General features: G+C 39.9%; 3 protein-coding genes, 1 long non-coding RNA gene and 1 other non-coding gene across 6 annotated transcripts; 1 reads left to right on the forward strand and 4 right to left on the reverse strand.

The window, feature by feature from the left end:
* Window positions 1–2,971: 2,971 nt before the first annotated feature.
* Window positions 2,972–6,671, reverse strand: LOC119617547. The gene is made up of 2 exons (XR_005233875.1): window positions 6,570–6,671; window positions 2,972–6,444 (listed from the first exon to the last, which is right to left on the reverse strand). It is a non-coding gene; the product is annotated as an uncharacterized LOC119617547 (long non-coding RNA).
* A 3,604-nt stretch (window positions 6,672–10,275) lies between these two features.
* On the reverse strand, window positions 10,276–15,300 carry LOC108247645. Of its 2 annotated transcripts, none has more exons than XM_017435943.3 (9): window positions 14,867–15,300; window positions 13,990–14,054; window positions 13,078–13,633; window positions 12,926–12,979; window positions 12,772–12,850; window positions 12,480–12,600; window positions 11,998–12,090; window positions 11,113–11,306; window positions 10,276–10,966 (listed from the first exon to the last, which is right to left on the reverse strand). In XM_017435943.3, exons 1-9 carry the CDS (start codon window positions 14,968–14,970, stop codon window positions 10,823–10,825), a joined length of 1,410 nt encoding a protein of 469 aa, XP_017291432.1. In that variant the 5' UTR covers window positions 14,971–15,300; the 3' UTR covers window positions 10,276–10,822. The 2 variants fall into 2 exon arrangements, with proteins under 2 accessions (XP_017291432.1, XP_017291431.1); XM_017435942.3 differs by having other exon boundaries at window positions 13,078–13,636; window positions 14,867–15,292.
* Window positions 14,682–14,755, reverse strand: trnat-agu. The gene has a single exon. It is a non-coding gene; the product is annotated as a tRNA-Thr (tRNA).
* Window positions 15,301–17,493: 2,193 nt separating the features above from the next.
* On the forward strand, window positions 17,494–23,195 carry hmox2b (heme oxygenase 2b). The gene is made up of 6 exons (XM_017435946.3): window positions 17,494–17,603; window positions 18,715–18,835; window positions 18,961–19,078; window positions 19,485–19,976; window positions 20,261–20,384; window positions 20,463–23,195. The coding sequence occupies exons 2-6, from the start codon at window positions 18,768–18,770 to the stop codon at window positions 20,588–20,590; spliced, it is 930 nt and encodes a 309-aa protein (XP_017291435.1). The 5' UTR covers window positions 17,494–17,603; window positions 18,715–18,767; the 3' UTR covers window positions 20,591–23,195.
* dnaja3a (DnaJ heat shock protein family (Hsp40) member A3a) lies at window positions 22,564–27,394 on the reverse strand. The gene is made up of 11 exons (XM_017435944.3): window positions 27,147–27,394; window positions 26,040–26,176; window positions 25,868–25,951; window positions 25,534–25,740; window positions 25,247–25,399; window positions 25,019–25,166; window positions 24,721–24,785; window positions 24,426–24,554; window positions 24,223–24,338; window positions 23,954–24,051; window positions 22,564–23,532 (listed from the first exon to the last, which is right to left on the reverse strand). Exons 1-11 carry the CDS (start codon window positions 27,373–27,375, stop codon window positions 23,510–23,512), a joined length of 1,389 nt encoding a protein of 462 aa, XP_017291433.2. The 5' UTR covers window positions 27,376–27,394; the 3' UTR covers window positions 22,564–23,509.
* Between the last annotated feature and the right edge of the window lie 260 nt (window positions 27,395–27,654).

The raw sequence follows: 27,654 nt of genomic DNA on the forward strand, positions 1-27,654 counted from the left end.
ATAAAGAAGCAAGAGTACAGCAGGAGTAATCATTTGTCCCTTTCAGGCTCTGTATTGATCTGCACATCACCTGCTTATCTGATCTCATCACCACAAACAAGGCATTATCTTTACCACTCAGTGAAAGGATAACAGGAGAAAATGCTACTTTAAAACAGTATTTGATGTAATTCCTAAAAGCACTTTGTTTTAAAATTTGTCACTTACACGAGTGATGGTGAACATTGGCAATACGTTTCTTTAATTTTCCTGTCCACTTTTTGGGAAATGTATGTCTTGCTCTGCTTAACACTGAAGGTCCAGAGTGATCAAATTATCTTGTAGCTGACTGACCTTAGCCAGGGCAAGGGCTCTGACATCCACAACTAGATGCAGTTTCCATAGAAACTCCAACCCATTTTGACCACTTTCTCAGTAAACAAAGTGAATGGCAAGGGGCAAGCAATTAGAAAGAACATTTAACCCAAATAATTAAAGAAATGACACCATACACAGCGTGAGGTCTATAATTGTTTTCCCCTAAGTATACACTAGTATAATTTTACTCCAAAATGGGTCATAACAGAGGGAGTGATCTGAGAGAGAATTTATAAGAGATGGCCTGATGGAGAAAAGCATACCCTAAAGAGGAAAGAATTTCCACTTTCCTATTCATTCTCATCCAAATATAATCAAAGATGAATCAAATTGAGTTTGTGAGACAGTGTTATTCTGTCATTACCTCTTCTCATTGCATCCAACACTGAGATAGCATTTTAATTTTATTTTGCCTTTGATTTAATTTAACCGTCTGGCCCAGCATGCCCTAAAGGTATTCTATGCAATGAAGGCCGGTCAAACATAAAACAAAACAAAACATAAAATAAGAAACAAAACCTGCACTTTTTTTTCCCTCTCATTTTGATAGTTGATGTCCTTAAATTAAAACTTTGCAAGTAAAATTTCTGAATTTAGCTTTTTAGTTCAGATGTATTGGTACGTGTTTATCCTCAAAGAAATGTGCAAATAAAAAGACAGTTTAGGTTGAAACAGTAAACTTACCAGTGTAGACGTTTTGCCAAAGCTGTCCTGCTTGATCCCAGATGTTTATTTTTAACAGTTGTCTTACTCATTGTCTTTACTTTCGTGTTTAACAGCAGACTCACTCTTTTATTCCCATCTAAACGTGGCTTTCAGTAGATTCTGCATAGTTCTTTGTTTACATTGACTGCGTACCCACATTTCAGATCTGCGTATCAATATATCTGGAAAACTACAAGAGTAAACTTTTTTGAAAGTGCACCAATAATTATAGTTCAGGATAACCTTTTGTAAGTTTAAGTTCATAGTTTGCAATTTTAATCTCTGTCTACACAAACAATTACAACAACTGCATCCGAGACAGAATTAAAATGCAACTTGTTCCCTCTACGAAGGTATCAACTGGAGCTTGCTGCAGGCAGTGACTAATTAGTAACAGATTTGCTTTTTGCACAGATGCTGTTGATTGGGAATTTGAATTAAACATAAATAAAACCATCAGGCCCCGGATGGCTTGAATCCAGATTTCATAATGTCACGTTGCACTGCCTGTTGCATCTCTCTAAACCAATGTCAGTTTTTGTGTAACGAAAGTTTGACAAAAGCCAAATAGTGCTGAATGCCTGGATCTGAAGCCAAGTCCACGGAGAAGCCGAGGCGGATGAGTTGCTCCCATCTGGTTTCCTGTGATCTGTGCTGACCCCTCGCAGTCCAAATGACCACTTCCACTCCATCTGCACTCTGCCCATGTTGGCCCCTCCACCCTGCAGCCAGACCTAAACTCGGTTCCCTCCACACCCACATGAGTTTCCCACATCATATCAGCAAATACTGAAAAGTTTGAAACTCTTATTAAGAAAGGGGGAAGTATAAATCTTCCCTTCATGTTGGTTAATAACATGTAGAGCAGCTCAGTGTGAGTGTACCAGCAGAGGGAGTCATTTATTCTGTTCTAAAACAGAAAAAGTTGCACAACTCTGAATGATTCATCTGATCTGGCATGGCTGGTAGTAGCTGAGACTAAGGCCCAGCATATATCCCGAGTGCTAACAGACTGCGCGACATCTTTGTTTAAAATTTTACCATCAGCTATTTGCAGCCAACTCTGTCTGTTTGTTAGCAAAATATTGCATGAACCACTGGATGGATTTTCATAAAACTTTCAGGAAATATTAATTTAACGGACCTCTACAACTGACTAACTTTTGGATTCAACCCAATTCAAAATGGCTGCCACAGCCAACATACCTTAGACAACACAAAATGGTTATAATTCAATCAATTTTACAAATATTTTTTGCTAAAATGTGATGAGGTTGCAGCTGAGAATCATTCACAAAACATAATCCAAGAGCTACTCGTGGCATGAAATCTGTACCTTAAACTTTAGCATTAACTGTTAACTGTGTGTCTGTTAGCAAAATATCTCATAAACCACTGGATTGATTCTTACAAAACTTTCAGAAACTAATCATTGGATGTTCCTCTACAACTGATTAACTTTTGGAGTCGGTCTAAGTTAAGGTGGCTGCCACAGCTAGTTGACATGGGCAAACACGAAATAAGCTATAACTTTGTCAAATTTACAGATACTGAGCTAAACAATTATGTGGTAGTAACTAAGAGTCATTCACAGCACATACTCTGAGAGCTAACACATCTAATGATACTGCATGAGCTTGAGCACCACTTTTTTTCTGAGGTTTGACAAAAACGCCTAAAACCCTGTCAGTTCTCAATGTAAGATGATCTTAGTCTAAAACTCTGGCATGAAAGGCAGCAGGCGATATTCATTCCCTCAAGGAATGCTAGGCCTTTGAATTTTAACATTTTTTTACAACCTGTTTAAAAACTTTTGCAGCTCTATTAGACCAGAGCTTCATGCTGTTCCCGACCCACTGAGTAGTTTATAAAAGTAAACCAATTCAGGGTTCAATAAATGCTTAATGTGTTGTCTTCAGGACACAAACGTTAACATTTATTTAATACTGTGCATATGTAAAGAGTTAAAATGTACATATAGAAATATACAATACAAATTAAAAAAAAATTATATACAGCACCAAATATTAGAGGGCGCATAAACCAACACACTTTGTGTTACTGAAGTGACAAACGGCAAAGTCAGACAGCATATCTGTCTAACAATAGAGGGACGTGAGTCCCTGCAGCAGAGAGAGGTAGGTTTTCCCTTTAAAAGTTCAAAAGGCAGGAGGGAAATCACTTCACAAATCACATCGAGACACCATCCATAAAACGCATACTGGCACGATAAAGCTCCATCATTTGTGAGTAACTGTGCAAGCAAAACATAGTCTGTGTGGTATACATGTGCATCGATACACAAGACAAGGCAAGAATATAAGACCGTGTACCTCACTTGAGCTTTTTTTGTGTTAGCACTGTTTTTCGTTAATAAAATTATCCATCACCAGCCCTGCTCGGTTTCTTTCCCTCGAACTGAACAACTCTAACAAATACGACACTAATAAAGGCAAGAGGTTATTCTAATTCACATATTTTCTATCGTCCTAAACACGGAACAGTTGATGACTTTTCCTAAAAATCTGAAACATCAATATGTCCGAGATTACTTCAGTTATGTAAATGAAATATCTTGAAACACCACCTTCTATCCGTACTCCTCACCAAAGTGAACACATCTGATGGAAGCTCACACACCGACAGACAGCAGAGCCAGACGGCCTGTTATGGTATAATCAAATGTAATGTGATTTCAGGGCTTCTCTCTCATATTGGTGTTTGGAGGACACCGCTGCTCCGGGCAAAAAAAAAAAAAAAGAGACAAAACTAATAATAGGAGAATTTCCTTTGACGTAAACATGACAGAAATCGGGGATGTGGTTTACAGTAAGCATGTGGATCTCACTATCTGCCATATTTGTCAGTGAATAAAGACTCGGAAAAGACCAGCTCCATGCAATTTCAGCTGAAATCTTCATCTCCCTCCAGTAATGCAACAGTCATTCTGCTAAATAGTTGTTCTTTTTAGCACAGCTAATCGTAATAACAGCAAGAAGTAACTTCCATGCTCCTGTAAAAATCCCTCAGGAATGACGTCCAAGTTTCTCCTTGTCTTCCTTTTCTCGTCCTCGTTGAAATTAACACTTCAAGCTGACAATCAGTACGCAAAGATCCAAATAGGGTGAGCTGAAAGACTGAAGGTACAGGCAAACAAAAGCAGCTTTATGAGCTGTACTTTTGAGATACTTCTTTGGCTTTTACTGCTACCGCTGCATGTATACACACATTTTTTCTCAGCAAGCATCACTGAACTCCTGGCCCGAATCAATGCAACATTGATGAATAAAAGTTCTTAAGGATCCAGCGGTGTTAGCTGGGCCGTTGGTGTGGAGATAAGCAGCGTATAATCTCATCACTTTCTGTACATTGCACTTGGTTACTTCTGCTATTTTCAGCTCATATTACATTCAGTTACATACAGAAGTATTTAAGACAAACAAAATGACATTGTGCATCTCATCCTGTGAGATCGCACGCTGACAGAAAGCTCCTATTCACATATATGAGAAGCTACATTCACTCTCTGAAAGAAAACACAAAGTAAAGGGAAACCCCCAGAGTCCCTAAGAGCCCGAACTCTTAGAGTACAGCTTTGTATTGAGGAGACTTTCATCTTATCCCTTCAATGACAATGTAACAAAAAATACAATCTGAATTTCTGTGGATTATGGAGATGTCCCTTTAAAGATGTGTCTAAACAGTGAAAAGGTTTTAAACACACCTCCTGAGCTATATCACGATGAACAAATGAGTGCGATTGAGTTGGATGGTAAGGATGAAATGGATGGGATCGGTGTGGAAAACCCTGGTAGGTCAAGAGAAAAAAATAAAGTAGGGGTGTGGATTCTCTGAAGTTCAGATGGAAACATGGGAATGTGACAGAGCTTTTTTCCATGAGCGCTTGCTCAAGACACTGAGCGGGAGGGGCCACGGAGAAGCAGGATCAGTCAGAATGCCCCGACAGTGGCATGTCCCCCACCCCAAGGCAGTGTCCTTCAATAGGGGCCCCCCGTCATAGACACAAGTGTAAATGCTCGCAGATTGACAGGAAGGCAGCCAGTCAATCAGAAAGTTTGTGCCTCATAATGTGGAAGTGAAAAAAAAAAACTTAATCTGCTGCTTTACTGAAATGGTTTCTTTCTTCTCGCACATGTGCAAATCTTTAGTTCCTCTGCATTTAAATCCAGAAATTCCACTTGCACTTCCCCAACAGGTCGTCTGCCCCTGTCCAACTCATCGTCCATCCACGCAGATGCCAGCAAGATCCTGCTGGACTCAAGTTCCAACTCCCGTTGCGTAAAAAAAGCCCCCCAACACATTGCTGCAGTGTCACAGGACGAGCGAATGACGTCGGTCGCCGACGCGGGGCGCACTGCTCTTTGGGCTGGGTGTCGGGTTGCGGACTTTGGCCCGTGTCTGGCCTCTTGGAGAGTCACCTGTCCTGGTAAGAGGAATGCTGTGACTGACGTGGCTAATGACGGCAGCACTGACTCCAGTAGCAGCTCTGCATAGCGTGTTAGGTGTCAGGATGAGCTTCCAGTGTCGAACGCTGAGGGCCTCTCTGTGCATGTAAATATCCACGCGGTCTGCAATGCATATTTGTTTGTGTCCTCAGTGGTTGTTTTGACACGGGACACCTGCTGCCTGACAATAAAAGATTGTGATCCACTTTTCCTGATCTAAAAACTGGTCCAGACTAAATAGATCTTCATTATTTTGTTCTTCCACTCTTTTAAATTTGTTTAACCCAAGTTGACACCGAAAAAAGCTCAGCCAAACTCTATGATATTGGAGGGGATTTGGCACGAGGAGGAGGTGAAGTGGAGGCATTTTTAGTTGGACCTTGAGTACGATTGAACGCTAAGCATGTCCTTGTTTTCATATTCCTATAACTTCTCCTCCACGTGCTTTACAAGGGACACTGCTCAGATGTCAGTGACTCTCCCTCCTTCTTTTTCCTCCTCTTCTTCTTGTGGAGAGTCCAACAGGCAGTCGCCATCAGCAGCAGAACAAGACCCATGACAAGCAACACCACGGACACAACTTTAGTCTGTGGCAGGTCGTTGTAAGTGTAGGTCACTCCCGTTCCTGCAACTCCGATGACCAAAGAGATGATTCCAAAAGGAAAGATACAGCGATACCAAGACTTCTCCATGCCTCCAGTGGCTTGAGACAAACGCTCCAGGGAGGAGAGCACTTCAGGAACTTTGGCACCACTAGTTTCAAGGGACTGACCCTCCTGCCCAGAGTTCATCTGGGGTTGTGGTTGGCAAGTGAAATGGCCCGTTGTGCAGCCCATCCTTAAATGTGTGGGCTAGCAGATCCCAGCTGGATCAGCTGCGTTGCTTTTGGGGGATCCTAGTTGTAATCAGCTCTGGCCTGTGGAAAAAAAAGGAGATAAAGAAAGACAGAAAAATCTGTGTGAGACTGAGACAATTTTTCAAGGTATTATGGCTGGAACTTGCCACAGGAAGGCCTCTAAGTCAGCGCTGAAATCCACTCACAGTGTCCCCTTCTCGTCTTCCCTCTCTGCAGTGTCTCTCCACACTGACTGCTGGCTCTCCGGCAGCACATTGTACACTCTGAACACTGTAGTGCCAGGGAATATATATAACTTGCTGAGAGGATGGGAGGAGCAAGAGATGAAAAACTGGGTTGTCTATGAGTCACGATTGGTTCTTTCTGGGTGACATCAAACGCTGAAGAAACGAGAATAGGGGCTGAGGAAGCATAGAAAGGGGGAGGGGAGATGGGTCTATACTGCTCCTTTTTTCTTCATTCCCCATCACTGCATCTTAATTCAGGTCTTTTTTTCTAGGGGAAATTAAATCCTCCCAGTGGGAACTAAGAAGCCCGCTTGCAGGTGGAAATCGGAGCAGAGGGAAATCTCTTCTCCGTTTATTACTCGAAACTGGAGACATTACGTCCACGGAGCAATTATTTTTAAAATGAAGAAGAAAAAAAAAAACGTCACAACCTCCCACACAATTTACGACAGCCATGTAAACACCTGTAAAACGGTGCGTAGCGAAACATCAGATCCACAGAGCTGTTGCAGTCAGAGCGTAAATAGACGGGTGCCCACTCGTGATGGAAAACAGAGGCAGCCCCCTCTCGTTTCCCACCCACGCACGCTACAAATGTCAGCTCTTTCTGAATGAAAGACAACTGGATAGTAGTTAATCTCTCGGCAGGCTTGAGTTGCTTTTTCAGGACAATAACATCAACATAAACAGCTTCAATTTCCTAGATCTGCTAATCTTTGCTTCACACCTGAAAAACTGACCTAGGAAAGGGCTAATGTGGGTACTAATTTGAAAATCTGTCTTGATCTGCAAGCAATGCCTTTTTTTATCACCCACCACTGAAAGCGATAATGTTTTTGCCTCTGTCTGTGGTCGTTTGTCAAAAAATATTTCAAGAACCAGTGGGCAGATGTTAATGTAACTTCCAGAGAGTAATCACTGGGTAGACATTTACGCCTTAATCACTTCTGGAGTCAACCTCATTCAAGATGGCCACCACAGCTAAGCAACTTCAGGCAACACAAAAAATGGCTATACTTCAATATAGCATGAGATTGGATATAATATCATTTACAAGGTTTGACTAAAAAGGATGTAACTCCATCTTTTTTAGTTTAAACTCTGGCATGAAAGGTGGCGGGCGATACGCATTCCTTCAAGGAACGCTCGGCTTTTCACTTCTCCCTTTTTTGTCTCATAGTGGTTAATGAAAAAAGAAATGCATGAAGGCAAGTATAAGTTTAAACATTTGATGAGACTATTTTCATAAAAAGCTGACGTCTAAAAAAGTCAACTCCTAAACTATTGTTCATTACAGCTAAGATACTAAGAATGTAGAAATCTGTGATAGAAGACAAAAACACATGGATATTTCATTACATTTCTTTAAATGGTTTTCCCTGCATTTATAGAATATCGGCTTGACTTCAGCTTGGCAACACATCTGCTCCCCATAATTAAATCAAAGCATTCTTCCTGTTTAAAGCTGTCAAAGCATGCATGGCACAAATTAGGAAATACCAAATAACCCTCTGCAAATGAAAGACATGCTTCTGTCTGCACAGGAAACCTGTTGTTAGGACACTGGGAGGGAAAACGCTGGATTAGAACTGCCGATCGGTGGGAGCGACTAAATAACACCGACTTAACGAGCAGCTCACCCAGCTAAACACATGAGCCAAAGACAAATAAAAGAGGGAAAGTGAGGAATGTGTTTGTGACGAGCAGGGTTTAGAGAAGAAAGGAGATGCTCAGCAGCAACAGGCTTTTTGAGGAAGAGAAGTGGATTCTTTCAAGCGCTGTTTGGTTTCTGGGGATCCGAACTTGGACTCACTTGTTAAAGTGAACTTGGATAAAGAAAGATTTAGGAAGTTTAAAAAAAAAAAAAAAAGGATAAGAGGATAAGAAAGATAATATATTTTAATTTATCGGTGTGTGAGAATGTTTGTAGCAGAAATATTTTCCATGAAGATATTTTCTTGGAACTGTCTTCCCAAAAGAAAAAAAAAGAAAAACCCAAAAAGGCGTGAGAACAAAGCAACAAAGCCATGAGACGTGGTTAACCTGGGCAGGGCCAGGCCACACTGGTGGGAGTAGAAGAGCTCTGCTGGTGGAAGTCAGATCCAGGCAGCTGATGTGTGCGGTTCACAGGAAGGCCGAGTTGCGTAGGCGCCACTCCCACTGGGACCTGTGTGTAGTGTTGATGCGAGCTCCAAGATGCTTCCCTTCCTCCTAAACTCCCATTTCACACACAGATCCAACTGTGTACGGGCAGTCAGCACGGAGCTACGGTTGCATCCACATCGTGTGGCTGCAGTCCACAGTAGGGACATTTTCTGGAGCCTTTACAGTGCTCAGCTGCATTAACGTGTCTTTGTTTCGTACACAGCAGGCTACCCGAGACTGAAATAGTCCTCTCCCTTTTATAATCTTATTTTTGTTCCTCTCTTCAGGGAAATGTACCGTTTCCAGCCTGTAAAGTGCAGTGAGCCAGGTCCCAGAGCGCACTGTCTTTGTGACTCAGCCGGCTCTGGGTGTGCGTGTCCCTACGTACGTGTGTGCAACGAGGATTGGTGCAGCAGAGCTCAAACACCCACATCCTGCTGCGTGAACCCAGCGCCACCTGTCGCCCAGTCTGCCACAGCCCCTGCCGTCCACACGTAAACTGTGGGCATGAGCCTTTCAGCCCCCTCTGCGTCTCACATACGCCCTCACGTCACATTTGGAGCAGGGGAAGCCATGAATATCAAACCAGAGTCATGGTACTGGGCCCATATGTTCTCACATGTACTGTATGTTTGCATGCATTAAACAAACCCATATGACGAGCACTAAGGGCATTAACGGAGCTTCCTTCTTTGCTTCTTGTTTAGACAAAGTAAAAAGAACTGAAAGGTTTCATGGCCCACAAAAATCAAGACTCTTGTCAAAAAACTGTAGCTAAAGGAGAATAACCCTGGATAAATATATCCATTCTGTTTTTAGTGAAATAAATAAAACAGGATGTTCATTGTTCACTGAATCCAACGCTCAACAGGCCAACATGCATTCTGCTCAACAACTAATATTAATCACTCTTAGTATTAGACAAAAATCAGTTTTTCATTGCATTCACATTCAAGTTTACCTGTTTTTTATTTTTCTGTACGACTTTTGCAGTTTAACTACTTCTGCATATTTTGTGCTATTTTAGCCATTCATATACCATGCTCTGCTCATTCATGAAGGAGTGCTGGCCTTTGTTTTTTGTAACTTTTATACTTTTCTAAATATTAACTTTATTTACAAATATTTTCCCCCAAGTAATAAATCAGCATTCTCCCTGCATTTTAACAGAAAATGCAATTTCACTAGTTAACTGTTTGATTCTGACACAACAGTAATGCCTAAATAACATGTCACTATTTAGTATATCTAGAGGTCACTTTATGCTTAGTGCCACTTTCTGGTACAATAGAAAGTGGCGCTATATATATATATATATATATATATATATATATATATATATATATATATATATATATATATATATATATATATATATATATATATAGCGCCACTTTCTAAATAATTAGATAATAATAATTGCAGTTATATATATATATATATATATATATATATATATAACTTTAAATTATCTGCAGTATTAACTGTAATGTATCACAGTTGAGGAAAAACAAACAAATTAAAAATCTGTATAGACTTTAATAATTTCATTAATAATTTCAGTATCACAAACACAGATAAAATGACACATACCCACACTCTTAAATCTACATACTGTATGTGGTCACAGCCTTATATAACTGTTCTAATTACACCAACTCATGCTGTCTTTCATTTTTATTAAAAAAAAATAAATCTATTTTCAGTATTAAATTGTCATACGCAACATTCAAGAAAAGCTGAAATGACAGCACATAAAAAACTTTTTGAACAGCTACAGTCTTGATTTGACTCAGAGTTACAGCATCATTAAGTGCACGTTTGTCCATTTATTAGCTGATCTGCATTCTTAATATTTAGGACCATAAGAAGCAGGAGGATGTTCCATCTGTTACTCAAAAAGGTCAGATGCAATAACAGACAAATCTACACTTTCACTTCGTAGGGAGAGTTCCACATGTTTTTCCTCATTTTTAAAGCACTTTTTGAGTTGATTTCTCATATTTACATACCTGCTGCTAAGCTAACAAACTGTTAACTCTCAGAGTAACCCGCTGGGTGGCTAATCAGGCCGAGTCCAGGACTATAGCAGGGAACCGCTCCCCTCCTTCACCAAGCAGGGAGTACAGGTCTCTTAGGACACTGGGGCTGGGACATGTGGGTCCAGGTGCTATAGATGAAAACTGAGAAGACAGTGTGTCCAACAGAACCTGACACACAGCAGAACAGACAGTGAGCAAATTACTCTGTGGAGTATTTATTGATGCTACCAGAATAAAAAAATGATAAGCAAGCATTTGTGCAGTTAGGAAACTAATAACCTCTTTTCACAGGTGTATAAAAACGGAGCGCCCACCTGTTCAAGCCGAATCTCTTGCTGCAGCAGCGCCACCCTCATCCGCAGCCTCTCCACTTCTTGAAGCTCATCTTCCGTTCTGTAGGTTATAGTCAAGGGCAGGGGTGAAGTTATCCCATCTCCCAACACACAGTTTGCTCCAGTGGGGCAAAGACAACCTCCATCTGGCCTCCATCGATCCCAGGCTTTCCACTCTGGTGGAAAATAAAGTTATTTTTAGAGCGTCAGCACTTATACCCTAAGACTTTTATTCTACTCTGTTGCCTCAGCTTTAAATAACTGGGTCTTTGCCTCAAGAGATGGCTTTAAAATCCCACTGTCCTGAGGGGGATGTTGGGTGTCTCCTGAGGCCAAGGAAAGTACTGATCTGGCACCAAGGCTTCACTGCGGCTCTGTTTTAATTTTCCACATGCCGTCATGGACAGGCTGCGTTAGCACGGCACACTCATCACAATCGCTTTTCAAATGCTGTTAAAATGTAATAAATTAAAAATCTCTCTTGGGATTAAAAAAAAATTCTGCAACAAAATTCTTCATAAGTGTGAGATGCAAGATTGGTTGCATATGATCAAAACCCCCAGTTGATGTGTCTAGGCTTAGAAATGACTGGAAAGTTCTCTTTAATACTGATTTTAGCAGCATGCTTGTGTTGCATATGAATTTCAACTCATAAACGCAAAAAAATCTCCCTCCCTGGAGGTGATCAGATCATTTAAGAGATCCAAATGGAAAATCTGTGGGCCTTCAGAGAAACTATATCTCTGGAGGTGAGGGAAGTCATAGCAGACTTTAGATCTTGACTCAGTGATGCCTATGAGCGAAGGGTCAAAAAGCTGACTCAGTTCTTCCTGTGTCCTCTCTGCCACGGTCAAATCAGATTCTTACCTTTTTTCACTTGGTCTGCAGAGACCTGGAGCTCTGCTGCTGTCTGCTGCAACCTTTCAAGTGTCGGACAGGAATCAAGGTAGAACTTACCACCTGTAGAGGTACGTAATAAAAAATAAAACAAGCTAAAATGGTGAAATTATTGTAAAAAAAAATCTGATGGAATTGTGTAGAGTGACAGCTGTGTAGAGTAACAAGGCTGGGAGTTAATTTACGTCAATTGCTGTAATAATTACATAAAAACCGAACTGTCCAAGATCTTGTGTTGTTGCTTTTTGGCAAAGTAAAGGCTAAACACTGATGTGTCTATGCACCTAAATAACCCTTACAAAGTCACTTCCTGCCAACTCTTGGTGCAGTTTCCAACAAGTGCCACATTTTCTCACCCACATACTTGTATCATCACTCCATATCCCTTTTACTGGTTCCTCCGCTCTCGATTTTAAATATTTGTTTGCGTAAAATCTGTTCAGGCTCTTTACCCAGGTCTGTCTCCTCCTCTGATGCCTGGCAGCGCTGTGAGAAGCTGAGGCCCTGTTCTGTCATTCTGTCCAGCAGAGCCCTGGTCTGATCTGGACTACCACACGGCCAATGACTGGGAAACTGAGGAGGTCAGAAGAACGCGGACAAGTACCGTTGACTGACTGCCAGTATTAACCGGAAAGAGTTTGTCAAATACATATAATATAGTTTGATTCCATTCTCGAGATGACACAATATGGAAAACACAGATCAGACCACTTTAACCGGCTGTACTTGAAAACAGAAAAGTACCGTCGCTCTCATTCTCTCCATAAAGCGACTCCTCCCAGGCACAGGTTTCCTCTGTAGGGAAATGATTTTGTCCCACAGTCTGCAGATGAAAAAGAAAAAAAATAGGACCCAAGTAGAAACTCATTGTTATGAATAACTTTTATATAATCAAAACCTGTTTTGCTTGCTCCTTAAAGATTTCCATTTCGTTGTTTCTTCAGACTTCAGCCTGCCACAAAGCAAATTTAAGACATTTTTTCTTTTTATTCCATCAAAAACAAAAAACAAAGCAAGATTATTTTTATGGTCCAACTGTCTAAAGCATACCCATTATGTTGAGGCAAACTGCTCAAGCCAAACCCATCTGTGTCTGACAAAGACACGGCGTTATTTGAAGAAGGCACAGAGACAGCTGCAGCTCTGCTCAGGTCATCGTCTCTTGCCACATTTCTTTTGGCTGTCTTGTTTTTCGAGGGTGAGGCTGCGATCGGATCAGGAGAGGCAGATGCCGAAACAGTCTGCTGAATTTTCCTCGATGCCCGGTGGTGCACAGCCCGCGTTGATGAGGAGAAACGGTTTTGGATTGTGTTTTGAGCATTTATGCGTTTGGACTGTGTGGGTTTGTAGCTCGCCGAAGGCCTCGAGCTCAACGTGGAGCAAACTGAGAAACCGGACTTTTTGTGTTCTTCTCTGCCAAACCTAGCAGATTTAGAGGTTGATCTTATGGTTGTTTGACCTTCATTAGCCACTGCAGATGAAATCGATACATGTGTGGTTGGGCCTGTTTCACTTCTGCAGGGCTCTGAGCCGGTGCGGACCTGAAGGGCTTTTTCCAACGCTCGCTCAAGCAGATCTATATCTTCCTTCTCCCCCGGTGAAGTGTCTTCTGGTGAAGATAACAGCATTAACACTTGCTTCACTAATAAATCTTTTTATTTAAAACACATGTTTTATTTTTTCCTTTAACAATGAGACAAGATTGCCTGTCTGCCTTTTTAAAAACCCATTTCATTTACAGTGTTTGAGAGAAAATTCAACATCTAGATGCAGTCGCAATCCCATCCATAATAGGATTAATTTTAATTTCTCTATACTCTTTTCTGTTTAGGTCATTCATTTCTCAAGTGTCTTTATTTTTTTTAATACTGAGTAAATGATACACAAAATTAGCCTATAAGGAGTATTTCTGCTTTCAGTTAGCATTTCTTAGACAAAGAGAATAAAATTTTTCTCTGTTACCTGCAGCAGCAGCAGCAGCTTCTGCTTGATCTGTCTCTTCAGACTCTGCCCTGGGTCGTGATGTTCTGAGGGATGAAAAACAATTAATTACAATCATTCTTTCTATACAAGCAAAAGAAGCAACATAAGACAGCAGCAGTTTATTAGAGTTTTTTACGATATCTCTGCCAGAATCAAGCATTGTGTAAAAAAACATACATTTTATCTAAAAACTATGTAGGTAAAAAAGTTTTGTCAGTTTCATTGCCACACATAGACAGATAGACGCATCAGAGGTTAGTGTAAATCTCAAACACAAATGTAATTTTAAAGGCAATGTTTTCACTGATTTATGTTAGGAAGCCTATATGACAATATAGCAACTAAAACAGATTTTTAAATATGCATAAACAAAGTCACAAAGTGACAACTTTATGAAAAAATTATTTACCATTTGACCAATGTGTTTCAGCTTCATTAGGGTCTTCTTAAAATATACAATATTCAAATAAAACTAATCGGATACAATTACAATTGTATTATTTGAAGATTTCCATCAGACACAAGTAGATGCACCACAACAGGCACGTGCTCAACCAACTTTGCAGACAATTTCATTTGATTTTATATCCACTGAATTAATGGACGATAATCACAAAATTAATAAGGAAACTGTCATATATGTATTAAACGAAAGCAGTCAGCAGCGCAAAAGGCACTGCTGGGATTCGAACCCAGGATCTCCTGTTTACTAGACAGGCGCTTTAACCAACTAAGCCACAGCGCCGCATGCGGCCATTATGTCCAGGAGTTAATTTAGATCTACTACTGAAGATGACGGCAAAGAAGGAGTTTATTGTGTTTGACAGTCGGATACAGCAAACAGACAGGTACTTACAAGCTCTGTAAAATGTCTCTGCAGTGTTGAATACTCTCATGAAGCTTTGCCTGTTCGACATTATAAGACTTGATGATTCGCTCGACCGCAGACAGAAGCGACATGTTTCTTCTTCGCCTCAGTCTGTTCAGCTTGATTGTTGACGGTGTTACTTTCCAGTCGTAGCGACACGAAATAGATCATTAAACCTTACAGCACTGCTCTATACGATGTATTAGGACTTGTTGTACAAACTATACGCCGCATTACATAACTTGAAAAACATAAATACAGAACTAATTGCGTCTTTAGGTAGAAAGTCCGCTCCGACTGCTGACCCGCGAAGTCACACAACTTACCGGATACGGAAGCCACGTTTTTTTCTCTAGATGTAGAAAAGAGTTTTAGTTGGGTCATACGCAACGATACACATGTTCGTGAAGCCAAACAGCGGAATAGTATCTGTCTACTTTTAATAAGCAGGCACTTTATAAACTAGCTAAACAGAAACCCAAGTATTTTAATACTAAAAGTGAAAAAAATCAGTTCTCGCGAGAATTGTCATGGCAACCACAGACGCGATTTTACAGGACTGTTTCCAAACACAGACATGTATAAAATTACTAAAAAAAGGGTATTAAATTACTTTATAATAATTTAATACTTTTAAAGTAATTTCATACTTTTGTTAGTATTTTATTACTTCTCTATGTTTCCAATATTGCCCAAACTAATAAACCTGATTGATAAATGCCATATCTGAATTGGAAAATATTAATGAAGATTTTCTAAATTGCTGTCCCTGTATTTTATTATTGTTTTCCTTTAATTTAATTTTTTTGCATTAAAGGATATGAACAACTTCAGTCTGTTGATTTGCCTATTTTTTTTGATTTGTTGATACTTCCTATACAACAATTTTCTGAGGTCTGTATGCTTTTTTAAAAATGAAAGCAAAAACTAGTACTGTTAAAATAACTGCTTTAGGTTCACAAACTAATGCCAACTAATAAAGAAAACTAGTAAAAAATAGACTTCAAGGTCTATCACCTTGCTGTCATGCTGATTGTAAATATGCAAACAATTAAAAGCAGAAGAATTTGAGGATTGCAACAAAACCCCAAGCAATGACATAGCACCTTGTCAGCCTGAGAGAGTTGCCTTTTATTTATAACCTTAGAGGCACAGCCAGTCAATACAATTAGCAACAGAGCTCATGCTATTTCAAGGCCAGTGAAGGTGCAGAAAAACATAACACCCTCCCAACCATGAGCTTTCTTTTAAGAAAATATCAAAACCAAGCCAAAGCAGTGCTGTTGTTTTGACCACAGATTGGACCTTCACACCTGCAAGATAACAAGTAGGGAAGAACTGGGTGAAGCAAAATTTTTTAGAAAACCGGATGTACTAGCAGCACCACTTTACATGTATCCTGTGAACTACTCAAAAAATTGTGTGGCACAGTTCCAATCACACAATTATTTTACCCAGCTTAAGACATTAAGACATCAGGAAACAGAGCCTGTTAAACAGAGGTTTATTTGTCTAAAAATGTACTTGTTTCCTTCTATGAATCCAAAAGGTTTTCTCCCTTTTCTTAAAATGCACTAGTTGCACAAAATGTCCTTCCCAAAGCATTTTCTATGTGATGGTAACAGGTTGCTGGCCCCAGTGGAGGGAGGTGAATCATCTTGTCATCTTACCCCCTGCCAGCCAACTTCCCTGTGGTTCAGTTGCAGAGTGAGGAAGAAGCCAACACCCACCCTCCTCGTTGCCCCGCTAATAAAGCATCTGACACTACAGCCGGCCACCAGACTGATAACAGGCACTGACAGTCACACAAGCACATATGCATGCATACACACACTCTCACACGCTCTCATACACGAGCACACACACTTATGACATACAGGCAGCTTTCAAATGTATTCCAAGCACCCTGACAGACAAATCTGTTCAGCAACTATGTTGTACATAATTCATGAACAGCAGGCATTAATCATGTATGCACAAAAACAATTAGAAAATCATTAGACATGGATCTATAACTGCTGAAGTAGGAGAGGAGAGACAAACACTAATTATGTTATACACTTTATTAAATTTGAATGCTTATTCATCTTCACAAACCCAAATCTCACACCTTCATTTTAACTGTAGCTTGGAATTTTTATCATATCAAATATCCAGGTGTATCTTTGAGCCACGTGTAAAACCTTTTCATCTGTCCTTTGCTTTTGAAATTGCTCTGTTAGGAGATTGTAAAAAATATTTCACAAGCTGTAAAAACTATAGTGATACTTTTATTATTCCATTAAACATGTTTTTGCTTTACTCCTTTCAGTTATGTTCAGTAAAATAAGAAAAGTACATATACAGTATGTTTGATAAAAGTGCTAAAATATAAATTAGAATGAGTGAAAATATGATCAAGATGGTTACACAATGGGAACAAAATTAACGTTAGTGTATTTATTTAAAGTTTATAGATACATATTGCCTCTTAATGTGTGTATTTTTTTCCAAACTTTATTTTTGATGACTTTAAAGAGAACTGGTGGGAATTGAAACCTGCTAGTGACAGTTGTAGTGCTGCGCTGTATAAAAACTACAAAATTACGTACCCACTTCCGGTTAAGAGGCGCCTGACTGCCAGGGCCGGGTAGGAACAAACGTATGCGCATACTGTTATTCCGGGGGACCTTCGCATCCTGGTTAAGAGTTGTTAAAAATCGCCTTTTACAGTACTGGAAGAAAGGTTGGTTATGCTTAACACAATTGATCATATTGTTGCTGTCTTTTAGGCAAGTAAAGCCAATTTGATGACTAAATAATTGCGACAATCCAGCACCGTGTTATAACGCCACTCAAATTTTAAACGAGTTTGTTAGCTTGATACTGCGTAGGCTAGCTTTTAGCTGAATTAATTCTCGTCATAAAAAAGTTAGCTGTTGTTGTCAAAAGGATGCTCCCACCAAGTTCACTGGGCATTACTGCTATCCGTCGCTTTCGATAAAGCTTGACTTTACGTTTTATTGTATTTTTTTAGTCAGGGTGACTAAAATAAACAAAGTCAGCTTTAGAGCATCAAATCTTTGTATCTGCTAGTTATTTTCTGAGATTTCTGGTAAACACTGGAAGGCCTTTGTTCTATAAGCTGCATTTTGTTTGTCTGTTTGGTTATTAAAAGGGTGCTTTTATGAACCAGATAAACTCAATGTAATTAGCTTTTACTCAAACAGTCGTGTGGTCTTGTCAGCTTAAGGATTAAAGCAGGTGAAGCAGCTGATTGATGGTGTATTTACTTTGATTATCACAGTGAAAACAATTAGGAGAAGTGGTCTCTGCTGCCTGTTAATGTACAGCTTTGTTATCTTTCTGGCAATTTGAGCTGTTAATGTTTTAACTCAGAAGTGATATTTGAAATTACTCTGATGCTGATATTAATTTAAGGTGTTGAAACATTGTTGGCATACGTTATTTTAAACTTGTGGACTGATTGGGTTATTTATTAACTAGGCTATGTTCTGCTCTGAGCAAATTCTCTTTGTGTGAGACATGATATGTATTTAGCTCTTTAGCTGTTTTTTTCTGTACAACTGTGGCTTGCACATGTAGTGATCATTGACGCTGTTTTTTATATACTAATTTTGTAATCGTATTGCAAAATACATGTAGAGTTTAATATAGGTTTTGGTCAAATTATGTAAGACAGATCTTTGTGAAAGCATTTTCCAAAATGTTCAGTGACATAAGAACTTTTTATTTAAAGATTTGGTGGCATGAATGAAGTATGGTGAAACTTAAATGAGAAATAAATGAAGAAAATGTGCCTTCACTGTTACTTCAATGCTTTGTTTGAATTTCAGGGTTTATTCCCGCAAAAAAATAAAAAATAAAACCACAAAAGTCATCGGAGAAGATGGAGACAACAGCAAGTGTATCCAATGGTGCAGGGCCTGGATATGAGGAAAAAGAAAACTCTCTTGGGTAAATTTGCCTGTTGTACTTTACATTTTTTTCTACTAAAACAAGATCTCATTGTAATAATGTTTCTATGGTTTTGCAAATTAAACAGTAAACTTCCCACTTTTGTTTATTGTTTTCATTCCCAGTCCAGAGGACTTGTCTGAGATGCTGGCAGCTGGGACCAAGGAGGTTCATGAAAAGGCTGAGAACACGCAGTTTGTGAAAGACTTCCTGAGGGGACGTATCCGCAAGGAGCTTTTCAAGGTCAGCCTGCAGAAAATTAAAGACTTGAATGTTAAAGAGGTAGATAGGTTTTATTTTACCTGCAGCAGACAACAAGAAGTATGCTATCTGTTGGGGAAACTGTGAGTGGTTCCTGACAGATGAGCCAAGTTAACTCAGACAAGCGCCGTCAGAAAACTGAAATGTTGCTTTGATTTTGGTTGCTTATTGGTTAATAACTCACTTGATTTTTCTCCAAACTGAGTGCACTTTCACCCTTGTCTGCTGCAGGTTAGAGCCTTAACTCCTTACATCTGCCCATCTAAGCTACATATTTGCACTTAAAACAAGAGATCAGAGCAAAAAACTAACTGATAAGAACAGTTTTTCCCTTGTACTTATAAAGTGCAGTAAAAGATGATTACTACACTAGCTTTTGTTTCTCCAGCTCGGAGCTGTGGCACTTTACTACACATACACTGCCATGGAGGAAGAGATCGAAAGGAACAAGGACCACCCCCACTTCGCCCCTCTGTATTTTCCTGCAGAGCTGCACCGCCACGAAGCTCTGGCTCGTGACCTGGAGTACTTCTACGGCCCGGAATGGAGGAGCCAGATCAGCTGCTCTCAAGCCACCCAGCTTTACATGGACCGTATCCACCAGGTGGGCCGGGAGGACCCGGTGCTGCTGGTGGCCCACGCCTACACCCGCTACATGGGTGACCTGTCAGGGGGTCAGGTGCTGAAAAAGGTGGCACAGAGAGCCATGAAGCTGCCACCCACAGGAGAGGGTGTGGAGTTCTACCAGTTCGACGGGATCCATAGTGCCAAAGCATTCAAGCAGCTGTACCGGAGTCGTATGAATGAGCTGGACCTGGACACGGAGACGAAGAAGAGGCTGGTGGATGAGGCTGTTAAAGCCTTTTATTTCAACATGGAGGTGAGAGCCACACAGATGATTTAAATGGTGATTTTATCCTGGTAAATGCTTCTTGTGCATGACTACAATAACTACTTTGTAAGAATGTAGGTACTGTGTTTATTACTGAAGGCAGGATTCTTCTCTTGTGTTATTTTTAGTATTTTACAGTTAAAAATCTGTTATGCCTTTTTTTTACGAGGTCACTGAATGTTTCAGAATATTCATCCCTGCCCACATTAGCACGCAAAGTGTTTGGAGAAAATGCAAGTATAAGAATACCTTCTTAATATTTCTTCTGGAAGGTGTTTGAGGAGTTAGAGGAGATCGGCAAAACGATCCAGGAGGATGTTTTAGATGCTGGCATGCCTGTTCATGGAGCAATGGGTGGAGACATCAGCAAATGTCCCTACTACGCTGCTAAAATGGGTAAGCACTGTTCTGTTTTCAACCCTCGATGCTGGATCTTTGCTTGTTCTCTGAGCTCGTGTCCCCTCTGGATCACAGTGGCATCGAGTGGAACAGCGTACTTCTGCCAGATGGCCATGGCTGCCCTCAGACACCCGACAGGACAGGTCCTGTTTGCCACCTGGTGCGCTGTGCTCGCTGGACTGGCTGCCTGGTATCTGATGTGATCCAGCTCTGCCTGTTACAGTCGGAGGAATGCTGATGGAAGGACAGTGAAGAAGACTGGAAAAAAGTTCCACAAACTGACCATTTCACACACACTCTCAGATCAGGCCTGTGTGTTTCGATGTTTTAATGTCGTGTTTTTAGTTGCGGAATTTAAATAACATGATCTGTAGGACCTTTAGGATGCTCTCTTCATAAAGCACAACTTTTGCATTTTTTAAAACAGATTTCTTTTAAATTTCTCTACCTCCAACACAATATCCTTCCATTCTGTTTTTTTGAGGTGTAATTTCACAGTGCAACAGTGCCAGTTGACCCTTTAATAAGTAATGAAGTTCTGATTTTTAAGAGGAAATGGGAAAATCAAAATATCTTTTATAATGCAGTATTCTATAATAATCTTTAATTCATAGGAAGAAACAAACAAACAAACGGTTTTAAACATGTAAGCCAAAATTGCACACTATCAACTGTTTGTCACGGCCTTTAATAGACAATATAAAGCTAATCTAGTTCCTTTACAGAAGAATTTCTGTAAAACGGCAGCATTGGGGTTAGTTTTCAGCATCATTCCTGCTTCTTTGCATCAGTTTCAGTGAAAGCTGTGGGGTTTCTGCTCCAAAACAAAGTCCATCAGACCCGACTGGATTTAAGCTGTCAAACAGCTGCAAATAACACATTATCTTCATTTCACCTGCTACACTGTTGTATGTGTGTGAGGGGGGAGATAAAAATAATTGAGGTCATGAAATTACTCAACATAATTGTTGTAGCAGGTTTGGATTGAAGTAATTGACGATACGATGGTACGTAGCTTAGGAATACATGGGAAAACATGAATGTTGTGCACAGAAGGTTTTAGTCGGTCAGGCTGCTCTGTCCACATTGATGAAACCAAAAATTGTATGGAAATGTGTACTGTATTTAAAAAATTTAAATATAGTAACTGGTATCAAACCACAAATGTTTCCAAGGTTAGACGTGTGCACTGTGACACAGGTGAAGGGAACCAAAAAGCTTTTTTTTTTTTAAGTAGATGAACAAAACTGTCAGATACTTCTGATCCTGATAAATATAACTTCTGGTGCATGTCAGCTTATACGGTTCCTCAGCTTAGGAATTATGTGATAGCTTATCTATAACAAAAACTTATTGATTTAATTGCACGGTTATGTCTCCTTCAGTTTTACTCACCACAGGAGTCCTTATAAAGACTAAGTGTTAATAGCAAAATGAAACTTATGGGTGAATATGTCTAATTGTTGAGGATTATTATAAAACGGTATTGTACAGATCCTTTAGCAGTTTAGCTTTTGTTTCTAATTTAGTTTTTCTTTTGGTAAATAAACCATTATACATTGTCAACACTGTGCTGGGAAGGCACTTTAATTTTTCCACTTTAGATGAAGTGATGCAGGTGAGGCCTACTGGTTGCACTTAAAGTTTAACAGTAAAGTTTTATATTTGCTTTGGTTCATTTTTCTTTAGCATTTTATAAACACTTAAAGCAGATGACAAATGTTATTTATTTTTCTGCCTGGTGCGTTTGCACAATGCATGTACTCAAATGGATGTGCATTATTTGAGAGTCAGGTTTAACTCAGTGAAGTGCACACGATGGAATAAAACAGGGACTGTCTGAGATCCTCTTGTAGTTCCACGTTTTGTATTGCACACGTAAGACGTACAAGCTTCAATGTTTTCAAAGAGTGCAGGTAGTTATGGACATGAATAAAAATATTTGAATAATCTGTGTTGACTTAAAGTTTTCTAAGTTTCATTTGCGCCTGTTTTTGTTTCTTGAAGCAGCCAGTAAACAACCAGTGCATTTATACTGTACGAGAGTGAAAATTCAGGATTATTTTTGTGTTGCCAGAAATAAAATAGTTTCTCTTTATACTAAAAACCCCCCCAGCTGAGTCATTTGTCCACTTTGGGAATTGTTGAACACACGCAAGCTTTTTGTTAGGAAATAACTCACTATTGGCCTATAAATTCCACATTTTCAGAGAACTTCTATAATACGGGACATTAAAAACAGTGGGAATCTATTATTTGATTTGACTGCAGTCATCTGTAACGTCTCAATTTTCAGACAGAAAAAAATTATACGTAAAAAAAAACAGATTTCAGAATATTGTTTCTGCTGTGATAAAAACAGTCTAAACAGTATCAGCACATCTGAGTGTTGCTTCTGCAAATGACAAAACAGGCAGTTTTCCAGGCCGTAACTTTATTACAGCTGTACAGTATATTGCTTCTATATGACACATGGATGGATGTTTGCAATAGCTGACATATAAATGGGATTAGGAAGAAAAACCCTCGGAAACAGGGATGTGTTGTAATCAGTGGTCACAGTTCAGGAAAGCCCGACCTAAATCATGGAGTGGATGCTAAGTGTCCACTGTAGAACTTCTTACTACTCATGTAGTCTGAATATTTAATCCGTTTCACCTGGAAAGACTGAGGACACAGCAGCCACATACGGGACTGACTTAACAGGGTTTAATCCTAAATAAACTTTACTCTGTATTTGTAGTCTTTGTCAGTACAATAATTATTTTCTCATTTATAAATTCTCCTATGACCAGCGTTTACGTTTAGTCAACCAACAGAAAAGCATCTTACACTGAGTGCTTTCCAAGTCTTTGGTGTCACAGTGGCCTCCATGTACATTTGATTAAAAAAACGGGCTCATCCTCATCTGTTGATCCACTGTGACAGAGGAGCAGAGCAGGCAATCCTCTGGTTTCAGTAAAATAGGGTTTGATAGAAAGGTCTGTAACAATCCATTCAAAAACAGCCCTCCAGGACTCAACCAACATCGAACGTTTCTCATTCCTCCATCCTTTCTCTTTTTGCGATGGTACCGTCCTTAGTTTACTGTCCTCTCTGTCCTCTGATCTGCTCAGGAGGCCTCAGTTTGAGAAAGATCTTTTACCTTGAAAGGAAACAAAGAACAACTAAGAACTGCTGAATTGGTGAAGATTAAGCAGAGATAAACAGAAAATGTCATAAATTAGGTGTTTGTCAATAATAAAACACAAGCCAATCAGTGGGGAAAAATAAGCAGTCCTTTCTGGTTAACAGCTGTTGGACAGAACTAAATAAATCATTTCATTTGGAGAGGAAGTCCCCTCCTGTTTAAACTTTCCTGCTTTTTCCTGCCTCAAACTGCTTACCAATACTGCCCCCACCTGATCAGACAATAGTACTGCAGCTGAAATCAACAGTTTGGTAAAACCTAAATTCTTCTAAATGTTACAACCTCACATTCAGTAGGTGAGAGATGTGTAACAAGTGAAAGAAAAGGCTTCAGATAGCTATAGGGGTAACACATTAGATTTTTTATATGCTAGTACCTGTGGTGGTGTTAGTGACGCCATTCACTGTTCCCTCCACGTCCGTCTCATCCTCAGCGTAACTCAGTAAAAGAGTTCTCTGTCTGTCTGTCAGAGTCCTGCATGAAAAGAAAACAAAACAGGATTTTATTCTTAGTTGTATTATAGAAATCTTTAAAATCCTTATCTGGATACGGTTCTGACATGTCACTGTATGTAATTTATAAATCTTTGTGTCTGGTGAATAAAAGCCGGAATTTCTACAGAAAACTGATGTTTTGGAGTCTTACTTTGGTATTTTTACTTTTACGTGGACATAATGATCGCCATAGCCATAGCCACTGACACGAGCAATTCCCTTTCCTGCCAAACGGATCCTCTGGTCAGTCTGGATTCCTGCAGGAATCTGAAGGAAGATAATAAATCAGTCTGTTATTAAACTGTACAAGACTGGAATCTTCTCCTCTAATTAAGTGTCTGTAGCTATACTCACTGACAAATTAAGTGTTTCATAAAGTCCCTGTGTTCTGGCTGAGCCGCCCAGAATGGCTTGAGCCACAGAGACAAAAAGATCAGAGTGAATGTCGGCACCGTCCCTCCTGAACACAGGGCTCTTTTGGACCTGGACAATCACAAATGGCCCAAGAGTGTTATAATTTCATACAGAAATTCATCATATGCTGTCTTATGTGTTACATCCTTGACAGATGTCACAAATTAATGTTTGAAATGAGACAAGACCACTTAAATCTGTCTTGACTTTGCAGTCAGATCTGCAGTGAACAAACCCGAAATGTGACGAAGATCTCCTTCTTTCCAACTGGCATTCTGACTGTCTGACCATCCTCCACTCCTAGAACACAAAACAAACAATCGTTTAAAGCAGAAGGCAAGAAGGCAAACATATTCAGCTTCAATTAATTCTTGAAAAGTTTTATTTTGTTAAAAGTACAAGATCCTACTACAATACAAACTTCCACCAATACCAGTAAATGTTTCATGCTCAATAATATTAAAAGGAAAAGAAATACTTGAAATATTTACAGTTTTCAAAGAATACCATGCTGAACAGACAGCGTGACTGACCTGCAGGTACAGGAACCATCACAGTCTTCCTCTGCTTGGTTTGTCCAGTACCCCGGCAGGACTGACAGGGGGTAGAGATGACTGTACCTTTGCCGCCGCAGCGACGACACGTGGAGCGCATCACAAATGGGCCCGTATTTATTGTTTCCTTATAGGTAGGAGAACACACGTTTAGAAAAACACAATAAAACTACACTTCGAAAGCATACAGTATGTGTGAGTTCTTACCATGCCGGAGCCGTTGCAGTGGGAGCAGTGCTGGACCTTAGTGCCTGGCTCATGGCCTTTACCATCACAACGTTGGCACGGTGAGTCTATTTTTAGTGAAATCTCCTTGTTGACTCCCTTTGCTGCCTGAGTGAACGTCAGCTCCATGATGTACTGCAAAAGACACAGAATAAGCCAGCGCATAACCACCCTGGATACATGCCTGGATACAGCTGAGCTCTTAAGTTAAAAACAATACAAAATGTACTGCTTGGCTTTACTTTTATCATTAAATACATCTTACTAACCTCTTGTGGCTGATCAAATATGGCGTTGAAGTCTCCAAAGCCACGCCCTCCTGAGAATTCCCCAAAGATTTTGCGGAAAAGCTCCTCTGGGTCCACGTTGCCGGTTTGTCCACTCCAGTAGTGCTGCCCTCCTCCGGCCTGACCAGCACCGAAGCCTGCAGAGCCATATGTGTCATACTGCTTTCTCTTCACTTCATCACTAAGGACCTGCAAGGACCAAAAGGCAACGTTAGAGAGGTGAATTATTTATTTAAATAAACAATTTAACACTGTATAGATTAAAAAAATGCACAATTTGTGGGCATGGGCGCTTTAATATGAATGGAAGACAAACCTCATAAGCTTCAGCCAGCTGAGCAAATTTTTCCTTTGCTTGTGGGTCATCTTTGTTGGTGTCAGGATGGTACTTTTTGGCCATCTAAGGGGCAACAAAAAGACTGTCAACTACCGAGAAGACAGTCCAGCTAAAAACGTGCCTTACATGTCTGTGTCAGGCAGGAACAGACCTGATAATAGGCTTTCTTGATCTCTTTCTGGGTTGCTGTGCGAGGCACCCCGAGAACCTGGTAGAAGTCCTGTTTGCTGTTGGATGGAGCACTTGTGTGAAAGGACTTTGTGTAGACAGCATGGGGTGATTTGAGGCCTGAAAGGTGTCCAACAGAGTGACAAGGTAAGTAAAAGCACCATAAAGCTGCAATTTAACAGACTTTTCATTATCTGGGGTATTGTTCAGTAAAAGGTTTATAAAAAAAAAAAACCAATATGGTCAAAGTCTGTTTTCCGTCTAAGTGACCTTAAACACTAAGAACTTCTATAAAATGTCAGTGACAGAATGTGTTGTCTCTTTAAAAATTAAGATATACAGTCCTGTGCAAAAGTCTTGAGTCAACCATCATTTTTTATTATATTTCAAAGCAGTCTGGCTTTCTTGCAATCTTTTAAAGCAGTCTTGAATAGTTCTTTAAGCTTTCTGAAGGTCTTTTGAAATCTTTCTTTAGACTTTGGCTGCTTTTCTTTTCTGATTTTCTAACTAATGTTTTTTTTTGGTTTATTTTTAAGCCAATGAACTCGGACCACTTGAAATTACAAGAAAGTCTGGCTCATTGGAAGCAAAATATAAAGAAACTGAGTGTGGTTTAAAACTGTTTTACAGTTCTGTAAACAATTAGGATGCTTTGCATTACTTAGTTAGATGTACTCTATTAAAAATGTTTAAGAAATATAATACAAGATTTGGATAATTACACAGAAAATCACAAGTACTGATAACTTCAACACAACAACCTAATGGATGTTGATATTACCAGAAAGGTTATAAAGTTCATTAATTTTACAGGCAATGACTAAACCTTATGTATTCACTATGCTATGAAAATAGTGAATAAAATACAAACTAGATCACCACTTTTTGCAAACCTCCATTTTGATGATTACAAATTTATTAAAACTCGTTTCATAACATTTTAACAGTTTCACAGTAAATCCATACGCATTCAGTTAGTTGCCACAGCTCTCTTAAGCCGATATTCGTTCATTTTCTGCGTGATTTGGGGAAAAAGTAGCAGCAAATTTAGCCTAGCCTAGCTTAGCCTTGGCTGATAAACCACTCTCACCTGACAGCCCTCTCAATGTCACCGCTTTCCCTTCTCCACCGCACACCAGGCTCCCTCCACGCCACAGTTTTTCCACTCCGAGTGTAGAAAAACGCCGGACCCCGACATGGTCAGACGTCAGAACTGACCCGGCAACCCTTCGAGGTCCAGAGGACACGACGACTGTAATCCAGCGTGAGGAGCAGCGAACAGCCGAGGACGCCATCATTACCACCGGCTCAGGACACATTGCGCATGCCCGGAAGAGAGTGGGCGTCTCTACACGTAATGAGTAAAAGGTTTTTCTTTTTTTAATTTTCTGAGTCTCGTTCTTTTTTTTTTAAATAAACTCTACACATAATCAAATTAGAATTAAAACAAACAAAATATTTAAGTATTGAAGTACCAGTTTGGTTCTAGAATCAGCTGACAAGGAATGCGAATGATTTATTATCCAGGGTTGCACGTGACGGAGTAAAGTGTTGTCTCGATAGGGAACATCTAGTGCCCGCCCATTCGGGCAACTCCG

This window comes from Kryptolebias marmoratus, linkage group LG12 (assembly GCF_001649575.2).
Source record: "Kryptolebias marmoratus isolate JLee-2015 linkage group LG12, ASM164957v2, whole genome shotgun sequence".
In the NCBI taxonomy this organism is placed as follows: domain Eukaryota; kingdom Metazoa; phylum Chordata; class Actinopteri; order Cyprinodontiformes; family Rivulidae; genus Kryptolebias; species Kryptolebias marmoratus.